The sequence below is a fragment of the Penicillium lagena genome, assembly GCF_028827675.1.
Source record: "Penicillium lagena strain IBT 129212 chromosome Unknown utg000007l_segment0_segment0, whole genome shotgun sequence".
In the NCBI taxonomy this organism is placed as follows: Eukaryota; Fungi; Ascomycota; class Eurotiomycetes; order Eurotiales; family Aspergillaceae; genus Penicillium; species Penicillium lagena.
This window is the reverse complement of record NW_026623228.1, coordinates 1,304,432-1,322,712: the sequence shown is the minus strand read 5'-3', so window position 1 is coordinate 1,322,712 and position 18,281 is coordinate 1,304,432. Positions and strand designations below refer to the sequence as shown.

General features: G+C 47.0%; 8 protein-coding genes across 8 annotated transcripts; 4 read left to right on the top strand and 4 right to left on the bottom strand.

Annotated features, from left to right (window-relative positions):
• Positions 1-609: 609 nt before the first annotated feature.
• On the bottom strand, positions 610-2,398 carry N7510_010054 (uncharacterized protein; the record flags this gene model as incomplete). Its single annotated transcript, XM_056981979.1, has 2 exons — positions 610-1,395; positions 1,451-2,398. 2 exons carry the CDS (start codon positions 2,396-2,398, stop codon positions 610-612), a joined length of 1,734 nt encoding a protein of 577 aa, XP_056829815.1.
• A 644-nt stretch (positions 2,399-3,042) lies between these two features.
• On the bottom strand, positions 3,043-5,359 carry N7510_010053 (uncharacterized protein; the record flags this gene model as incomplete). The annotated part of the gene is made up of 9 exons (XM_056981978.1): positions 3,043-3,432; positions 3,497-4,003; positions 4,053-4,192; positions 4,244-4,276; positions 4,329-4,405; positions 4,455-4,538; positions 4,591-5,089; positions 5,144-5,159; positions 5,219-5,359. The coding sequence occupies 9 exons, from the start codon at positions 5,357-5,359 to the stop codon at positions 3,043-3,045; spliced, it is 1,887 nt and encodes a 628-aa protein (XP_056829814.1).
• An 863-nt stretch (positions 5,360-6,222) lies between these two features.
• N7510_010052 (SDR family oxidoreductase) lies at positions 6,223-7,200 on the top strand (the record flags this gene model as incomplete). The annotated part of the gene is made up of 3 exons (XM_056981977.1): positions 6,223-6,515; positions 6,577-6,758; positions 6,821-7,200. 3 exons carry the CDS (start codon positions 6,223-6,225, stop codon positions 7,198-7,200), a joined length of 855 nt encoding a protein of 284 aa, XP_056829813.1.
• Positions 7,201-7,782: 582 nt separating this feature from the next.
• On the top strand, positions 7,783-8,841 carry N7510_010051 (uncharacterized protein; the record flags this gene model as incomplete). Its single annotated transcript, XM_056981976.1, has 4 exons — positions 7,783-7,841; positions 7,915-8,077; positions 8,149-8,427; positions 8,500-8,841. The coding sequence occupies 4 exons, from the start codon at positions 7,783-7,785 to the stop codon at positions 8,839-8,841; spliced, it is 843 nt and encodes a 280-aa protein (XP_056829812.1).
• A 2,087-nt stretch (positions 8,842-10,928) lies between these two features.
• On the bottom strand, positions 10,929-12,118 carry N7510_010050 (elongation of very long chain fatty acids protein; the record flags this gene model as incomplete). Its single annotated transcript, XM_056981975.1, has 2 exons — positions 10,929-11,336; positions 11,387-12,118. 2 exons carry the CDS (start codon positions 12,116-12,118, stop codon positions 10,929-10,931), a joined length of 1,140 nt encoding a protein of 379 aa, XP_056829811.1.
• A 667-nt stretch (positions 12,119-12,785) lies between these two features.
• On the bottom strand, positions 12,786-14,055 carry N7510_010049 (acyl-CoA desaturase; the record flags this gene model as incomplete). Its single annotated transcript, XM_056981974.1, has 2 exons — positions 12,786-13,816; positions 13,845-14,055. 2 exons carry the CDS (start codon positions 14,053-14,055, stop codon positions 12,786-12,788), a joined length of 1,242 nt encoding a protein of 413 aa, XP_056829810.1.
• Positions 14,056-14,990: 935 nt separating this feature from the next.
• On the top strand, positions 14,991-16,673 carry N7510_010048 (uncharacterized protein; the record flags this gene model as incomplete). The annotated part of the gene is made up of 4 exons (XM_056981973.1): positions 14,991-15,050; positions 15,111-15,186; positions 15,242-15,552; positions 15,609-16,673. The coding sequence occupies 4 exons, from the start codon at positions 14,991-14,993 to the stop codon at positions 16,671-16,673; spliced, it is 1,512 nt and encodes a 503-aa protein (XP_056829809.1).
• A 735-nt stretch (positions 16,674-17,408) lies between these two features.
• Positions 17,409-18,194, top strand: N7510_010047 (alpha/beta hydrolase; the record flags this gene model as incomplete). Its single annotated transcript, XM_056981972.1, has 1 exon — positions 17,409-18,194. The coding sequence occupies one exon, from the start codon at positions 17,409-17,411 to the stop codon at positions 18,192-18,194; it is 786 nt and encodes a 261-aa protein (XP_056829808.1).
• Positions 18,195-18,281: the final 87 nt, after the last annotated feature.

Sequence of the window (18,281 nt, the reverse complement as noted above, 5' to 3'; positions counted from 1 at the left end):
AGGGAATCCCAGTCATCTATGCGTAACACAGTGATATCCTCTATGAGCTACTGTGGGGACAAAACAGAGAAATTGGAGATGGCAACCGGAAAGCTAGTTACCCTACAAAGATTGTGTAACCTTGCTATTTGCATCTAGACTGGAAGCAAACAGATGAAAAAATGCAGTGCAGCTAATTTGTACATATTTCAATATCGGATCGCTGCACAGAGTAGTATTGAGAACAGTTACATTAACACGTATGTACCAGAAAGTGAGCGTGTGCTCATGGCAGGTGAGTATCCTCGTAGCGATGAGAGGATCCCATCAGCTGGCTGGAATCAGCAGGTGGTTCATTCAGAAAGTCCCTTGCATTGACGTTTCAAAAACTTGCCCGATGCTACAGCAATTTCGGCCAGTGTGCTTTGTGCTCCGGGACGTGGAGTCAGCTCAATGGCCACCCCTGAGTGTGTTAAGATATGTAGTATTTTAGATCTGAGCTCGACATACGGTAATGTGCCAGCTTTTACTAATAGTTTTCACTTTCGAAAACTTCAAACAGGATTTGATTTCTTCGTTATTTTCATCCAGACATGATGGAAATGACCCAATGTATAAACGGAAGGTAAATTAAGCCCAGTTGATGTTATTGGCATGATAGCAGATTGGCACTGGAGGGCTCTTCCAATGAGGAGTTGCTTCGCTGTCATCCAGCCTCGCAACTGTCTGTAGCATATCAAGTCGTCCCCACGGACTGTCATCAAACCTGGCCATAAAGGGTGAATCTTGGGCCAGATATTCTGGGAAAACTCGCTTCCAGCCGTCAATTACCTGGACCATAATCTCGGAAACAAACTGATCCGGGGAGCTGCGCTCGAACTGGAATTGACCCAGAGTCTGCTGCACAACTTCGACAGGATAAAGACCAACGGCCTCATCAAGTAAAACTGTATCTGCAGCCACAAGTGAGCTTACCACATGGTACGAGCCTCCTTTTTGCGCGCGGTCCCGGATCGCCAACATCGTTGCCAAAGCGCCTACAAGGCCAGCGGTCATGTCAGATATTGGGAGAGGCGGGAGAACACTGGTGCCTTCCTGGTAACCCAGAGACCTTCCCATCACATACGAGGCACCAGAGGCGGCATCACCAATTTGCTGCCAACCTGGTCGCTCGGCGAAGGGGCCATCCGGTCCATAGCAATTTTCATCGACGTAGATGATTCCCTTGTTCCTTTTGGCGGCCATTTCCAGCATGCTTCGTAGACCGAGACCTTTCCTTTCAAGTGAGCCATAGCGAAAGCCTTGAACAAATACGTCGACATCGTCAATGAGCTCTTGGAGACAAGCCATATCCTTCTCATCTTTGATATCTAAATCGACAGTACGCTTCCCTGCGTTGAGGGTCAATTGGAGGACCTGTTAGACCTAAGTCAGTATCTCTGCCAAAAATGGGAAGCATTTAACAACTCACATTCAAGTCCGCTAGTTTGCTGCAGTTGACTCGGATAACGTCTGCTCCGTACGAAGCGAGAGTAACGCCGATAGTAGGGCCAGCAATGATTCGAACCATTTCCAGGACCTTGATCCCAGCTAACGGTCTCCGATCAGAGAGCGTGGGATATGGCACCGGTGGGGTTGACTTGGCATAAGACTCATGGGTATAGTTGATAAGCGGATGTTTTGCCAGTCGTTTGCCCATCTCTGTCTTCCTCCACCCTTCAGGGGAGTAGCAAATACTACCACACAATCCATGCCTCACATTGTGCATCTCAAGTTCATCCGGACTCCATTTCTGTACATTCTCACGAATATAGTCGTACTCCTCCGAAATCGACTTGAATGATACGTCCATGTTGATCCCCATTGAATTGAGTGTTTTGCTTGCATCCAGAGACCCGTGTAGCTGGTACCACACATTCAAGTCCTTTGTCGGGTACAGCGCCGTCGCCCTCAGAGCTAACGGCCCTTTCCCGAATCCCTTTTCGAAGTCTCGATCGAAGATATTGGCCAATGATCGAGATCGAAATAAACTCGAGATGTCGGTCCCGTTTATGTATGCGGTGAATGTTGATCCGAGCCAGATACCGGCATGGTCAGTGTTTACAGTGACGCCAGAATTTTTAGCTGGCTTCCTGTCTCGGATCTCTATCAACTCGTTGGCGACCAAGCCGCACATGGCGTGAAGAGCAGCAGATACAACGGGGGCTTTCATTGGACCAGGGATCATGGGGTCGGGGCGACCCTCAAATCTGACAGTATTCCATAGCGCCGCGTCTCTTGTGAATCCCGGTGTCTGGGAAGCAAGGAATTTGAAGACGCGGCGAGCGTCCTCTGGCACCGGCAGAAATCCCTTGTCGATGTAGGTCCCCGGTCCGTAGATTTCGTCTCCTGGCACCGTCTCGTGTGTTTGGGCGGCCATTTTGGGTTGTGCGAAGTCTGTGGTGTGAGGTGAGATGAGGCTTACCTTTATCCTGTAACTGGCTTTGAGTGACCTTGCCAAATGACCTAATTATTGGTTGGTGATCGGCACGTAATGCGGAGTCGAAGCCCCGCGAGCCTCGCCAGCCAAAGACAGGTTAGGCCCACTTCGGCCACCGAATCAGAGCAAGGTCTGTAATAAACCAGGCTACTGTTTATCTTCTCGACAATAAAAGCACTAGGACTGCATATGTCTTTCCCCCATTTATGACACGCTCGTAATGCTATGCCGCACCATACCTCATCGGCATTACGCTCATGCCTTGTGGATGGTGTAACATTGACATGCCCGATACAAGCCTTTTGACCGTAAAGATCCTAGTGGCTGGCCAGTAGCCTTTCCTCTAGTTTCCAGAGTAGAGAGCTTTGAGATTGTACACTAATTTGTATACGCTGGGTGCGCTCCACCAAGAGATCACCAAGAACGGGGTCACAATGTCCACTAAAATTGTGTACGAAATTGATTATAAATTCACGAGCTGACAAAACATGATGACCTGGAAGGGTAGAGTTAACGTGAAAAGAAGTATTACTGATCTCGATATTACAAAATATATGGATATGATATTTATTTTAACGAACAACTTACGACACAACTAGTACAGCAACTGCCCATGGTGGCATATTGACTGCGTAGTTCCCCTGTGCATTAAATACACTCTGATTAACAGCCTGCACTGTCACATCCTGGGGCTTATTGCTCTCGAGCTGTTCGCCGGCAAGCATCTCTAGCCTTCCCGTTCTAGTTCCCGGAACACTGACTTGGACGGTCTGGTTGTCTGGCCCGTAATTTGCAAGTTTCACATAGTTCTCCGAATCGCTTTTTGATGCCACCCAGTACAATGGTCCAAAATCCGATGAGGATGTTACAGGCAGAACGGTATGGCCTTTGTTCGATGCGAACATCTTTTGAACAAAGTAAGAAGTTGACGGTGTTAGGGAGTCAGGACCCGAGTCGAAGCCGTACATGGTAGGCTATGGGAGAGATACAGTTAGTTCAACCCCAGATATTCTGCCTCGAGGGAAATGCGGAACATACCGACCAAGAGATAAATCCAAAATGTTCCAGCATAGGCGCATATGCCGCCATCTGAACAATGTCACTGTTTCGTTCCATACCAATCATATAGACCGCCTCGCTACAGCTGCCCTGCATGTAGGACCAATATGTTCCTAAGGCACTGCTAACATTGCGACATCCATACTCGCCGATCATCACGGACTGATTGCGTGGCTGGTTGTCCCACTGATTGAACATCGAAACGAAATCATCCGGATTACGGTAAAAATGTTGATCGAGGATGACATTCTCAGGCACCGGGTTTGGCAGACATGAGTAATTTCCATTAGACGCAATGAGCGTCATATGAGGATATTTGTCATGGATTGCGTTATAGATCTGAGTGAACCGGTCCGGATAGGTTTCACAACCATCGGTAAGATCGTCCTCATTTCCGATCTCAATATAGTCAATCTTCCAGGGTTCCTGACGGCCGTTTTCGGCACGTTTCTTGCCGTAATTTGATTTTGGGCTTCCAAGGAGGTACTATGTCTGTGTCAGTTGCATAGCACGTTTAGTTTGGCTTGGTTCTTACCTCCAGCTCGTTCATTATGTCGTCAACATACGGTTGTAGGTCTGGTCCAGATATAATCTCCCCGTAAGACTTTCCAGCCCACACGGCCAAAAGGGGAGCCATGTTCATATCTTCGCACCACCATAGATATTCATCCAAGCCTGTTTGTAAGTCAGTGGCGAATATCGGCCAAATGCATGGAATAAACCAACCAAGGGCGTCAGTATTGGGGTAAAACCAGTCACCTATATAACCAAGATTAATGGAATTGATCGAGAACTTATAAGGGTTGCTTACTTTCTCTCCCCGGTCGATCCACAAGAGGCCCAATAGTATTGTTCCATGTCCAGCGGTTATCAACTTCCAAGCCCTCGCTGTAGTTTTTAATCAGCATGTTGAGACTATATAAGAATGATAACCTACAGGTTATTTCCACCAGGGAACCGGAGAAGCGCAAAGTTGGCTTCTTCGAGAAAGGAAGCAAGCTCATGGCGCAGTCCATTTTCACTAAAAACTAAGTCAGCACAGTTGATTCTTTTGACGTCTGTGCAAAGCATACCGTCCTTTATAGGTCGGTGGAAAAAGCTGAACAAGTCCAAAATTCAACGAGCTGTTTGCAACTTTGGATCCATCAAAAGTCAGATGCCATTCATTCTCCCCATCAGGTGATGGAGAAGAGTTAAATGACGTTTCATATTGAGTAAACTTTGAAGCCTTGCTTTTGACAGTCAGATTGTGGTCAGCGTATACAATGCCACTATGAGACCCAATGAGCCGCAGATTGATTGTCCCCGAATAATCCCCCATCATCCAAAAAGAGCTTCTATAGGTGGCGGCCATGACTGGGACTCCATTGTATCCGGTATTTGCAAAGCCCACGTATTCGGTCGCGTCGGCGGGCACCGATACTTGAAGGGAGGACGTGATCGCATTGCTCACAGGCTTTAAGCTATCTTGCGAGATCAGCGCATCCCCCACTGGTGCATATGCTGTCAACCCGGGATTTGCGCCTTGAAAACCGTTGTTCTGAAGAAGTTGACCGTGAATTCCACCATCACCTTGGAAATGTAAGCCAAAGCTCATGGCTTTGGGAGTTTATCAAATCTGCGTACCGGAATGATCCATCTCCTGAATGAAATAACCAGGGTAAGCAACGTTCTGTACATAAGATTCCAACGCCTTCTTACCTCGAACATTATCCCATAAAGTAACGGGCTAGACCTATTCCCACCCACCTTGGATATTGTTAAATTGACTGACAGCGGGCCTCCCTGAACCACGAGGCCCGTCACCGCCAGGATAAGGCACGGGTAAGATGACACCCTCATGACTGAGTGGAATGCGTGTAGACAGACAAAGAAGAAAGCAGGATCAAGAGACAGCTTAGACATTTGCCTTCAGAGCAATCAAGCTTCGTCACGCGGAGTTCCCCTGGTGGGGACTAAGCGTGGCTAAAGACTGATTCGCTCAACCATATACAGGCCGCCTCCACAAAGACATCATGGACCTGGCAATTAAACTAGGGGTGCGAATCATGTTCTTAAGAAAGTGTGATTATATTGTTGCCACCTCAAGGGAATTCCAACAGCCAATTGATGCCATACTTCACAATCTTGCTGATTCTGTTGATTCTGTGAATTTGTCGGGTATTTCGATAGCTTGGACTTCCTTACGTGTGCTGGCCATTTCTGTATCAATGACGCGATCACAAAAATGTGTTGCTGCTAATATCATTCTTGCTGGAGGTGACAGTTGGAGTCATGACGTCGAAGATCATGTCCCGATCCGTCTTGATAAGGTCGAGTCAACGATGAGCGAGCATAGTTAATACCATCCCGCCCCCTTTTACGGGATTAATGATAGGAACGATAATTTCGGCTACAAGGCCGTCTTAATTCAGATGTTTTCTTGATCTACGCATCGAGTGGACCATTTAGTCACATTCGCTCGTCCCGCTTTTCAGCCAAGATCCCGATCATCTTCGGACCCCGAAAAATTTCGGGATCAGCCCCACTCCACCGGACTTTACATACAATGGCCACCCACCCCTCTTCGGGGTTAACGCTTAACTACCTTGGAATACTTTTAACATAAATAGAGCCTGGTTTACTCTGCTTTTACGCGTCGTTTTCCTCTGTCACATTCATAAAATAATTACTCTTCTCTTCGCGAACAAAAGAACCATCTCATCATGCCAACAATGTCTCCTCGCGTCTGGCTCATCACTGGAACATCCTCCGGTCTAGGCACTGAATTCGTCAAAGCAGTATTGGCTCGCGGTGATAATGTTATTGCGACCGCTCGCAATGCGGACCGAATTGCCCATCTAAAGGAGATCGGCGCTGCAACCATGCAGTTGGATGTCACTGTGTCTCAAAGCGAGCTCGATCGCAAGGCGGAAGAAGCCATTGCAGTGTATGGGGGAGTGGATGTGCTGGTAAACAATGCTGGATACACACAATTTGGAACCGTCGAGGAAACCAGGTGCGGCAATATCTTCTATTCATATGCCTGCAAAGATACTAACGTAAAACACAATTTTCAGCCACGATGAGTGGTACGCACAGTTCAATACGAATGTCTTCGGCACCCTCAACACAACCAGGTCATTTCTTCCACATATGAGAGCCAAAAAAGCGGGTACAGTTGTTTTTATCGGGTCTATGGTAGCATGGGATGGAGCACCCACTGTCGGACCATACTGCGCTTCAAAGGCCGCGATACACTGTAAGCGAAATCTCACATCCCTCTGCCCTATTAAAGACTGTCTTTTGACTTGCGCTATTCAGATGCCGCCGAGTCGCTATCTCGAGAAGTTGCCCATATCGGGATTAAAACTCTTCTAGTGGAACCTGGCACATTCCGCACTGAGCTCTTGAGTCCACAGAATAAGAAGCCCGGGGTAATCAAGTTTGATGACTACAAGCCTCTAAACGAGTCGTTTGGGAGCGTTTTCAACAACTTGAATGGGAATCAAGCTGGTGATGCGAGGAAGGGCGTGGAGCGCATTGTTGATGTTGTTAAGGGAGAAAACGGCGCAGCTGAAAAGGAGTGGCCGATGGAATTGGTTATTGGATCTGATGCTGTGGCGGGCATTAGGAAGAAGTGTGAGGACACCCTGCGGCTGTTGGCGGAGTGGGAGGAGGTCTCTAAGTCGACTGATCTGTAGTATCTGCGCCCAATATTAGCTCATTAAAGGCATGCGGCGAAAGATTTTATACTATGAATTTGAGAGCTTTCGGAACGATATTCACTTTGGATGCTGAGAGTGGGGAATGCACCCTACGGATGCACCTCGTTTGTCTTTTTCTTTGATGGGCAACAGTTGATGACCGCTGCAAATTCGATGGCCGTTTTGACTAGCCTAAACCAAGGCCGTCACTCCATTGACCTGTTAAACTGGGATAGTGGTGTCCGATCTCGACGATCATTTGCGTACCCTATCGGTGAACGTTAGCTGGTGTCATAAGCTAGACTGTACGATGTCCTATAATGGAAATTCGAATCACGAATGAATAAATCCCTGAGTCAAATCAATCTAGGGCTGTCCGTAGATGAAGGGAGACCTAACTAATGATCTACTAGTGCAAATAGAGAAAAGGCGGTGAGAGTCATCATTGTTGACATTTGAGATAAACAGCAAAAAAGGTGAAAACACATACTGTATGGCATGCCACACGCGTTACAACTTCTTGCGCTGAGTTGACCTTCAACATCTTCGCAGCCCACTCAGTTTTGGAAATCGAACCAAATGACTCAACATCCTCAGCCAAGCGGTGGCGGCCGCTTGCTCAACACATTCCTTAATCGGTAAGCAGTTCAATGTACCTAGTTCCCCTCACATTCAATGAGTGAAAACGAGACAGACGCTCACGAGTCAAAGACCAGTCGAAGCTCATGGATCCGGATGGTCTGATCTATGGGACGAAGGGAATAGCAACCTCTGGGACCGGGGTATAACATCTCCGGCATTAGTAGATGTCATCGAGCAAGAGCGGGAACTCCTTAATCCATTCACAGCAGATGGAAAGAGGAAGAGAGCAATTGTGCCAGCAAGTAGTCTTCTACCGTCTTCCTGGCAGGGCAATAGCATTAGCTGACCACTGAGAGATTCCAGGGCTGCGGCCGAGGCTATGAGGTAGTCATGCTAGCATTGCATGGATTCGAGGCTTATGGGCTTGAAATCTCCGCAACGGCAGTGAAAGAAGCGGAGTACTACGCCGCGGCTGAGATGCAGAATCCGTCTGCTTATCATTTTGGCAGTCGGCAATCACCATCCAGATCTGGTTCCCCTGGCACAGCTACATTTCTGCAGGGAGATTTCTTCTCTTCCAAATGGGAGAGAAAGGGTGATGTTGACGGGACGACCCAATTTGATCTGGCATATGACTACACAGTAAGCACGCTCAAGCTCCTCTCTCCATTTTGCGATTGTTATGTGCGGGGTTGATGTATTTGTATAATCTAGTTCCTCTGTGCATTGCATCCAACTCAGCGTACACAATGGGCGGCGAGCATGGCTCGAATTCTCAAGCGCGATGGCCATGGCCTGCTCATCTGTCTTGAGTTCCCATTGTATAAAGATCCACAACTGCCCGGTCCGCCTTGGGGCTTGAAAGGCGTGCATTGGAATTTACTTGCGCTGGGTGGCGATGGACAGGTTTTTGGGGTGGTGGGTGGGGATGGCAAGGAGAAGTGTGATAATGGAGTGGAGGAGGGTAGTTTCCGGAGGGTGCTTTATACGAAGCCTGCGCGGTCGTATGAAGTTGCGAGGGGGACGGATATGCTGAGTGTATATGCTCGAAAATAGAGAGTGGGGATGTGCAAGAGTGGGGATGTGCAAGAATGGGGTGTGTGCTAGGTAGCATATTCGGAGTAGAAGTTGTGTGCTAGGTAGCATATTTGGAGTAGAAGATCCAGGCAGCGAGGCAACAGAAGACAGGGTCGATGGATATACATACCAATGGGCAGGTCTCTCATCTTTGTTTGTGAGTAATTTGTCAATATGAAGTGGTTGTCGTACAGCTTTCTTTTCTTCTTTGTTCGCTTTCGGTATCATTGAGATTCTGTTCACTGAAAAGTGGCGAAATTGATCCTCGGTAAGGTGGGGTTGGTGTGATAAACTGTGTTGTACCCGAACAGTAGGTAGAGTTCAGAGACTGGATAAACCGCTTTTTAAGTGCCCTTCGGACGCGGACAGTCGATGAGGGATTTACAACTTGAATAGCAAAAGTTTCTAATTTTGAACTCCCTCGGGGCTTCTCATGGGTTGACTGCGCAGGTCGGATATCCGTGCGTGTTAAAGCATCGATGATAGGCTCTGAGAGACACGCTCAGTGAGCATTTCACCTCCAAGACGCGTTCGATGTGTTGAGCCCAAGCCGCCATTTAGGCTAGCACTAATCCATTTCGTTGGCCGCACAACCAAATGAATAGGCGTAAGGAAGCGCCCGTGCGTTTCATTGCCCCCTGACGTGTACCATGCCCAACAATTAAGTCGTCCTGAGCGCTAACTACTGATTCCAAATCTCCAATGATCGAATGGTTGGTATACGTCCATCTTGCGGTAGAAGGAAGCTAAATAGCCCTGCAGTAAATACCAATATAAAATTCGCTCAAATCAAGCCACTCGTTAGTCACAAGCCAGGCTGTCGATAGTAGTGTCTTCCCATGCTCATTACAGTACAACCCTGTATTCTATTCATAGAAAGATATCGCGAAGGGATACAGTAGCCCAGCAGCAAACTGGATCCCGCATTAAGTTAGTCTACTTGTTTCACTTGGCGCCAGCTACAGTGCTGCACCGTACCAAATCAACGACCAATTTCCAATCGCCCAATCTTTCGGCCACATCAGCAAATACAGTACTCTTCATCAATATTACCGCCGAGGCGGAAGCGGCTTCACAGATGACTTGGTCATAAGCCGTAGCCTACCACGGGGCCGAGCTTTCGGGGATGAATCCTCAGCTTCCAGACCCCGGGGCAGGCAGGAAGCCTTTCCCAACCCTCCGCCGACCATCCTCTCTCCAAATCCGCAACTCCCGCCACTCCACTTGAGCGACCTACCCCGCATCGTACCGTACACGAAAGTTCTTCATATCGACCACCTACTCCACCATCGCTGCCAGAGCTCTATCGTTCCAAGGACAAGTGCTAAATGGCGTCACTCCGCTTCAACTAGCCCAAAACGGCTTTACGGTATATTGTGACTTTCGGTGTACAATTACGTTATTCTATCGAAATAATGATAATAATTGCGGAAGTGCCTGGACTTAGTGTATAAGCGCGAGCCTTTCATTTAGGTAATGGAAGCCAGCTCCTTGATTTTGGAAAGTAGTTGCTAAAATATTCTCTTTTTACTATACATTGTGCTTCTAAGTTGCGAAAGGGTTGTGGTCCTGTGTCGGGTGAGCTAGATACTCGGACGAATATACGTCAGTAATCTGGAATATGTAGTAGTAGTAGTAGTATTCATTTGCCCGATGTAGCTTGCCGTATGTACAGCCGCTATCCGGGAGTGCAATCAGGCCTGCTCGACAGCGAAAATGGTACGCAGCACCCAGGTGTTTGTACACAGAGAGCAGAGCGGGCTCTCCATGATGCAGACCACCTACAGGATGAATGAATATCTGGAATATGTCAAGACCCATATCCAAACCCGCTTGATACCCCTTAATCTACCCTCTGTCGCACCTCTCTTTCTTAAATAAGCTTCAGTAGCCACTAAATTTTTGGTTTCAAGGTTAGCCGCGTGAATCAGCCACGTCAATGGTGTGGCATCCTCATAGTCTATAGAGTTGATGTTCGCTCCACGCTCTAGTAAAATTCTCACAATTTGTCCTAAATAGTATTGCTTAAAGCCCTCCACGCTTCTCCTTCAAGAACTTGTTGGTTACTAATCGGTTTTCCTGACACGCGCGACATATGAACGACTGAAAAAGGATACGAAAAGGTAAACCAAGGGAGCCAGGTACACTAGAGTCACAAATAGCGCAAGCGTCTGCCCACTATTCCATAGACATGAAGTTGCTTGGACCTCAAAAATCGGCCCAGCAACGGCCACAGAAGAAGTGGTATCAGAATGGCTACTCATGGGCGGCTGAACTTTGGCATAGTTTGACTTCATCAGGCGGCCCCATTCTAGATGTGTAACTTGGCTTGTCACAATGTCGTATCCAATGAAGAGATAGCAGATAGCGATGGCTGCACCGAGAAGAAATTGGCCAATTTGCAAAGTCGTCAAAGATCTCTTGATTGAGACGGGCACCCGAAGGCCCAACGCCGTCATCGAGAAATACGTATACTGGATTTCTCTGATTAGCGATATTCATTGGGGCTGAAAGGATAGCGTACCATCAAAGTATGGATTGCGGAATTGAGAAGAATACCAACAAGAGCCGGCGGTGATGCATATCGGACGCTTGCCCACATGCAGAGCATGACGCCGGCATGGTGGTATGTTTGAAGAAATGAGCTTTGTTTTCCTTTTGCGAGGATTATATAAGTATCAACCACTTCATAAAACTTAGAAATATAAAAGATCCATGAAAAATATCCAGCACCGGCACTCCATAGGTAATTTGAATGGTCCAGAAAGGCCATTGGCGTGCTACCCAGCATTTCAGGACTTTGGGAATAGCCGAAGTCACCCGTTGTGGTAATTTGACACATTGTATTCGCAACACGAGCGACAAAGTTCGGATCTGACATGGATGGCCAGCAATTCCAAAGCACAAAGCAGAGACCAGCGAGCGTCCATGCTGAGAATGTGGCAAGGAAGATATTGTGAAATATCACTAATAACTTGAAAGGCGCTGTCGTAGCAAATGTCCAAGGTCGATTTCTTCGAGTCTTATTCAAGTTGTTGAGTAAAATGACGGTCGTTATATAGACCGAGGCTATTGTTATAGGTGCCTTGACGTCTGAAAGATAGCGAAAGACAGATGAGGGAATCTGAATTGGGTGCATCCATGTTGCTTTGGCCTGTGTATAGGGAAAAGCTGCTTGAGAGGCATCTCCAGGAGGCCAATCGAAGACCTGGCGAGGAGGAAGCCGGAAATGCACTAAGAGATTCGGAATAGACATTTGAACAAGAAAACAAAAACCACGTTAAAGTCTCAGGAGAAATCCTCTCGCGAGTTTTTGGGTTTGAAAAAATGGCAGTGATTGATTGTTGTTTTTCAACTGTCGCTGGAGGAGCCGGAGAGTTTATATCATTATACTTGAGAGAAGGTTTTAGAAAGTGAAGACCGTATGGATAGAGGAATGAGCAAGGATTTGACACAATTCAGGCAGGCGGCGTCATTTGACTTAAATCTATTAGAACATCATTGGCGTGGGTAGTTGACCTGATGAACTCCTGAATTTTGATAAAGAAGCAGAAGCAAGGGGTGTACATCATGCAAGCCGGGGCTTAGGCAGGGGATACTCGACGAAGGCTGGTACGTATACCTAGCCACCTTGGTTTTACACTGAGTGACCATTTTGTTAATTAGGAATATCATATCGTTCAAAATTGAAGTCGTAAATTTTGAAACCTGATCTTACAAACAAGTTGAAAATGAAACTTTCCGTAGAGGACTACAAGAAGCATATCAACAACCTTGGCCTTTACTCTTGACATTCAGACGGAAGGTCTCAAAAATAACTCTTCACTCGTGCGTTGTCCAGATCAGATTCTTACACGAAGGCCCATTAAATCCGATTGAGCTTGCCAATCTTTTATCCGCGCAGCTCGACAGGGTAATCTAGCTTAAATTTTCGCAGTCTGAGAGATCCTCGCCAATCGCATGGTTGAAAGCAAATTTTCGGCCGCATTTGAGTGAGCATGGATTGCGCTGCCATGGAACAGTCTCGTAGCGTCCTTACCAACATGCTCTAGCAAGAAGCTTTTTCCGCCGGGATGTTGGTCCACAAACTTTGCAACATCATGAACAACACCATCAATAAGAAGCAAACGACGACCGTTGTTAACTGTTTGGGTATATTTTTCAATACCCCAGATCGGAAGTTCGTCTATTGATGCCCCCCAGGATATTTCTTGGCGCCGGAGTTCAAGCTGGCGCTGGATTTGCTGTAATTTACCCTTTTGAATCTCGTTTTCGGGAAACCGCTTCAATTCCGAGGCCAGGTTAACTTTCTCGCAGAGCCAGATAAACCACTTCGTCGGATCCCAGTGAAACCATCTGATCCCATTGCGGTAGTCCACTGGAAATTCGTGATGAAAATTGTGATACCCTTCTCCCCAAGTGATAAGCGCGACGAAAAATGAGTTTCTTGGTGAGAGGCGGCTGGCATAAGGTTGATCCCCAGCCCAATGAGCTAGAGAATTGACGCAGAATGTTGCCTGTTGGATCATGAATAATCGAATCCAGCTGGCCCATATGAATCCCCCAGCAAAATCACCATACATAAGCCCGCAGTATACTGTTGGAAATATAAATGCGGTCAAAAGGAACAAGGGAATGTAGTGCTTGCGCTGCCAAAGGACGATTGGATCATTCGCGAGATCCTGAACGTCCACCTGGCCCGTCTGTTCTCGCTTGCGTTTGATCACGACCCATCCGTAGTGAGAATAAAAAAGTCCTTTGTGGGCAGAGTATGGATCCCTATCAGTGTCTGTATAGCGATGGTGGGCTCTATGGTCTCTGCACCATGTTTTGATCGAGCCTTGTCCTGCGCTAGTGCTGACAATTGCGAGTATAACTTTCAGAACTTTTCCAGCAGAATATGCCCGGTGTGCCCAAAGGCGATGATATCCTATGTTCTCCATCAAAATAAGTCCTAGTAGAAGATTGGTTGTATTATTCACCTGCAGTGACGCTGATCCCAGATGCTGTCGCATAAGTGAAGAAAAAGATTCCGGTGCGATTTTGGAATGGTACCCAGAGGGCGCCGATTATTATTGCAATGAGGGGTGCTCCGCCGGTTATCCATAAGCGATACCAGTCAATCCGAGAGCTCAGAGCTCTAATATCCCCTAGAGTCCTGATCAGACTCGAAGAATTGTGGGAACTGACCATCTTTGTGTGCAGGAATGGTGATGTTATGGGACTTAAGCTAGAGGAGGCCTATGAAAAAGTGGATAAAAGTGTAGATAGCCATCAAGGAGACATGATGTATTTGGATAGTTAAACTTTTCGAATCATACTAGTTTCGCGGAAACTTCAAGAAAAAAAAAACAAAAAACAAAATTTACAAAGTTTGGGTGCATAATTACAACAAACCGGTCTTGGCAGCGATTTTGAAAATGCGACGAGTTAAACTTGGCAGAGACAGCCAGCCTTCCTGAGCTAATAATGCGTTTTCGCCCAAAGCAAGGTGGCCGAGTTACTTTGAATATATGAGCAAGCTATAGTAAGATGATTTAATTATGGATATAAAACCCAATGTTTTTTAATCTTGTGGCGCCAAAATATTGCGTGGCTTTTTCAAATGGCCGAGATCCTTCAAACCCGTCTATCATGCATGTACCTCCTGAAGTCAGAGAACTGCCATATTCCGAAGTTTGCAGGCTACATACTTTACCAATCCCACAGCATGTTACCGTTGCTTAGTTTCTGTAAAACTCCTTTGTGGAAACGAGAACCCTGCAAGACATTCCTTACTTGTCTACCTAAATAACAAAAGTAGTTTGCTCCTACTATTAGATTAAGCAAGGGCCCATGCAGGCTAGTCACAATTCATCTCTAACCAGCGAAACATATATGGGTCCAACTGACAACCGAGAAATCTATGCTGCAGATTTCTTAGGAAGAAATCATCAAAAAAATTGTACGCGGAAAGTTGTTGACGCTCCCACTGTTTTGTTTTCCCTTGTGAAGTCAACACTATGGATGTTTTATGCCCTGAAGATTGTCAGAATGATGACAACAAAAATGGAATACTTAATTCATCGATTATCCAAAATGGAGACAATTTTTCTATCACAAAACAGGATATTTTGACGCTTTCGGCGATGGCCATCCTGAGCTTGATGGCAGCGCTGGATGGGACGTCTATCTCGGTTGCTTTGCCAGTATTCCATCCTGCCCTTTCTGTCATATAGCAGTTCTATCTCTGACATTGACACCAACAGATCATTTCTCATGAACTTGGAGGAACTGCAATCGAAGCATTCTGGACCGGAACCTCCTTCACACTCTGCTCTGCCGGTGAGCTAACAAAAGTCACCTGAAACAGAGACATACAATACTCACGCGAGATTAGTCTTTCAGCCTGTATTCTCATCGTTATCGGATTTATTCGGTCGGAAGCTGTTGGTGCTTGTCACGATCGCATGGTTTACGATCGGGGCGATTGTCGCCGGTGTCGCTAATGATTTCACTCATATGCTTATTGGGCGGTCTTTACAGGGAATTGGCGGGGGTGGTATAATTACCCTCACTGCTATTCTCATTGCAGATATTGTGCCTCTCAGCGAAAGACCAAAATACTTTGGCATGCTTAGTGCGATCTGGAGCTTGGGAACAGTGGTCGGGCCTGTCATCGGCGGCTGCTTTGCAGAGAAAGCCACCTGGGTAAGCATGACCCTATTTATGTTCTTGACAAGATTTCCGTTAACAGTAATATCTAGCGCTGGATCTTCTATATCAACTTCCCATTCATTGGAATTGGAGCAATCTTGCTTGCTTGTTCGGGCGGCTCCCTCACTACGCAAGGCGCTTTTACCGTCCAAGTGCGCAAGATCGACTTCGTAGGAATCGCCCTATTTATTCCAAGCTCTGCTTCGTTCTTGATACCGCTGACCTGGGGAGGTGTCCTATATTCCTGGGGCTCTTGGCATACCTTGGCTCCCTTGATTACCGGGTCTGTCGGACTCTGCGTCTTCGCGATCTATGAATGGCGGATTGCACGACTGCCAATGATCCCACCAGCGATTTTCCAGAACCGAACGGCGCTCATATCGTTTGGCGGCTATGCCGTTGTCGGCCTGCTCGTTTGGTGCTGTCTATACTTCCTTCCCCTTTACTACGAAGCCGTGAAAGGATTCAAGCCTATCATGTCAGGAATTGCGCTTTTCCCTGAAACCTTCACTGTCGCTCCAAGTGGAGTTGTTATAGGCTTTCTCATCAGTCGAACAGGCCGGTACTATTGGGCCGTCTGCATCGGATGGTTTCTTTCGACTATCGGAATGGGCCTGCTTTGCCTATTGGACACAGATACCAGAACGATCTCTTGGATCTTTCTAAATGTTGTTCCTGGAATCGGCATCGGAATGGTTCTTCCCTCTGTCGCACTCGCAGTGCAGGCTTCTGCAGCTACTGAGATCTTGGCGATTGCGGTGGCTACATCGACTTCTTTCCGAGGCTTTGGGCAGTCTATCGGTGTGGCTATCGGGGGTGTCATTTTCCAAAATCGAATGAAGAGCAATTTGTTGCAGTATCCAGCCCTCCAAGCGTTGGCGGATAAATACAGTAGCGATGCATCGAGTGCGGTGGAAGTTATTCGAGGATTACAAGACACTCGCGTTAAAGGAGACCTTAAGCAGGCATATTCGGACAGTCTAAGAATGGTCTGGGCATTTTGCTGCGGCATTTCCGGATTGATGTTTTTCATGAGTCTCTTCACTAAGCCATACAGCTTGGACCGTGGGCTTGTTACAAGGGTGTGTCAGGAAAAAGAGAAAGTGGATGAGTGAGGGAGAAAGGGTTTTCTGAAGATAAATCGCCGAGAAATCAAAACTCGTTTATCTTCCTACCCCTTGAGGGTACAGTATACGGAATTTGCTACTCAAACAAGACAAGCACCGAAATTAAATTTAGCGGAGACCAGGAAGGAGATGAAACAGGTGGAGTGAGTTGTATTGCCTAAGTGATCTCTCAGAAGGGAAGTTCTATCTACAAGCAGCGGTGGGCGCCCGACACCTCAGGCACCCACCTGATCAGATAATTCAGTTAAAACTTACTCGAACATATTGTATGAGCCAAAGCATCCCAGTGACTAAAGAAGGTGGCAATCGCCGTTGTAGAAGTGTCCGCGCTGATTGGTGGTCCCGATGACGCGCAGAGTGCTACACGTTTTCACCACGGGCGCAGCCCTCTAACTTCTCTTCTATTTTCGGTATTTCCCTATTAGGGAAGTGAGATTTTCCTCAACCGGATTTTGGAAATTAACTTATAACTGGAAAGTTAGTTATGGCAGTCGTTCACCCGTGAAAAGCATCCGAAAACAGCCAATTAGTTACAACCAAACTTTCATGACTAATATATTAACTAAGCTTTCTCGTGTATTACCAAGGTAATCTTCACGAGCACTGACAATCAAATCCAAACTAGATTCTTACGTTCGTAGTATATTAATCTTGAGCACAGCTTGTGTCCGTGCACAAAATATCTACAGAGTCTCGATATCGGTATCACGTTTTCTTCTAAGCATGAAGCCCGTTCTCATTTTCGTTCACGGCGGGTGGCATACCCCAGAGTGCTGGACGTATATAGTTTCTCTATTGCGACCGCAGGGTTACGAATGTGTTACCCCCCAGCTAGACTACAGTGGCACAGCGAAGCCAGTTGAGTCTATTGCGAGCAGCATAGAACAAATCCAGAAACTGCTCAACGTCGCGACGATGGCAGGACGAGACGTGGTGCTGGTGAATCACTCGTTTGGTGGTGTAGTGGGCTGCAGTGCTGTGAAAGGCTTCACTCAAAAAAACTCCTCACAGCTGCACGCGGGGTCAGGAAGAGTTATCGGAATTATTCACTTGTCTGCGATAATGGTTCCATCACACTGTTCCGTGGATGATCTGGCTTCGCTTTCGCCAGATCCCTTATTCCACAACCCCGGCCCGGATGGCTGGCAAATTATCGATAATGGGGATCCGCGCGATGTTTTCTACAATGATTTACCGTTGGCTGAAGGTGATTACTGGGCTGGCAAGCTTAGAAAACAGTCATCTGCAGCGTTTGCTGACAGAGATAATATCTACCAGGGCTGGGCTGATATACCAGTCTGGTACCTTTACTGTACAGATGATCATGCCCTTCCCGTCAAAGTGCAGGAAGAAATTGTGTCTGCCGCGATTAAGCTAGGGGCTGAAATAACAACCGAATACATTGCTTCAGGGCATAGCCCCTTTCTAAGCAAAGCTGCTGACACGGTGCGCTTCATCTGCGACGCTATAAACGCCCTACAACGCAGCGAAACCGAACTCGGCAGTTAAACTACCTTCATATATCGCAACCCTCAGTACCCATCACTACTGAATGGCGTCGTGGTTGCGGCGATTTCATTTCGGTTAAATCGGTCA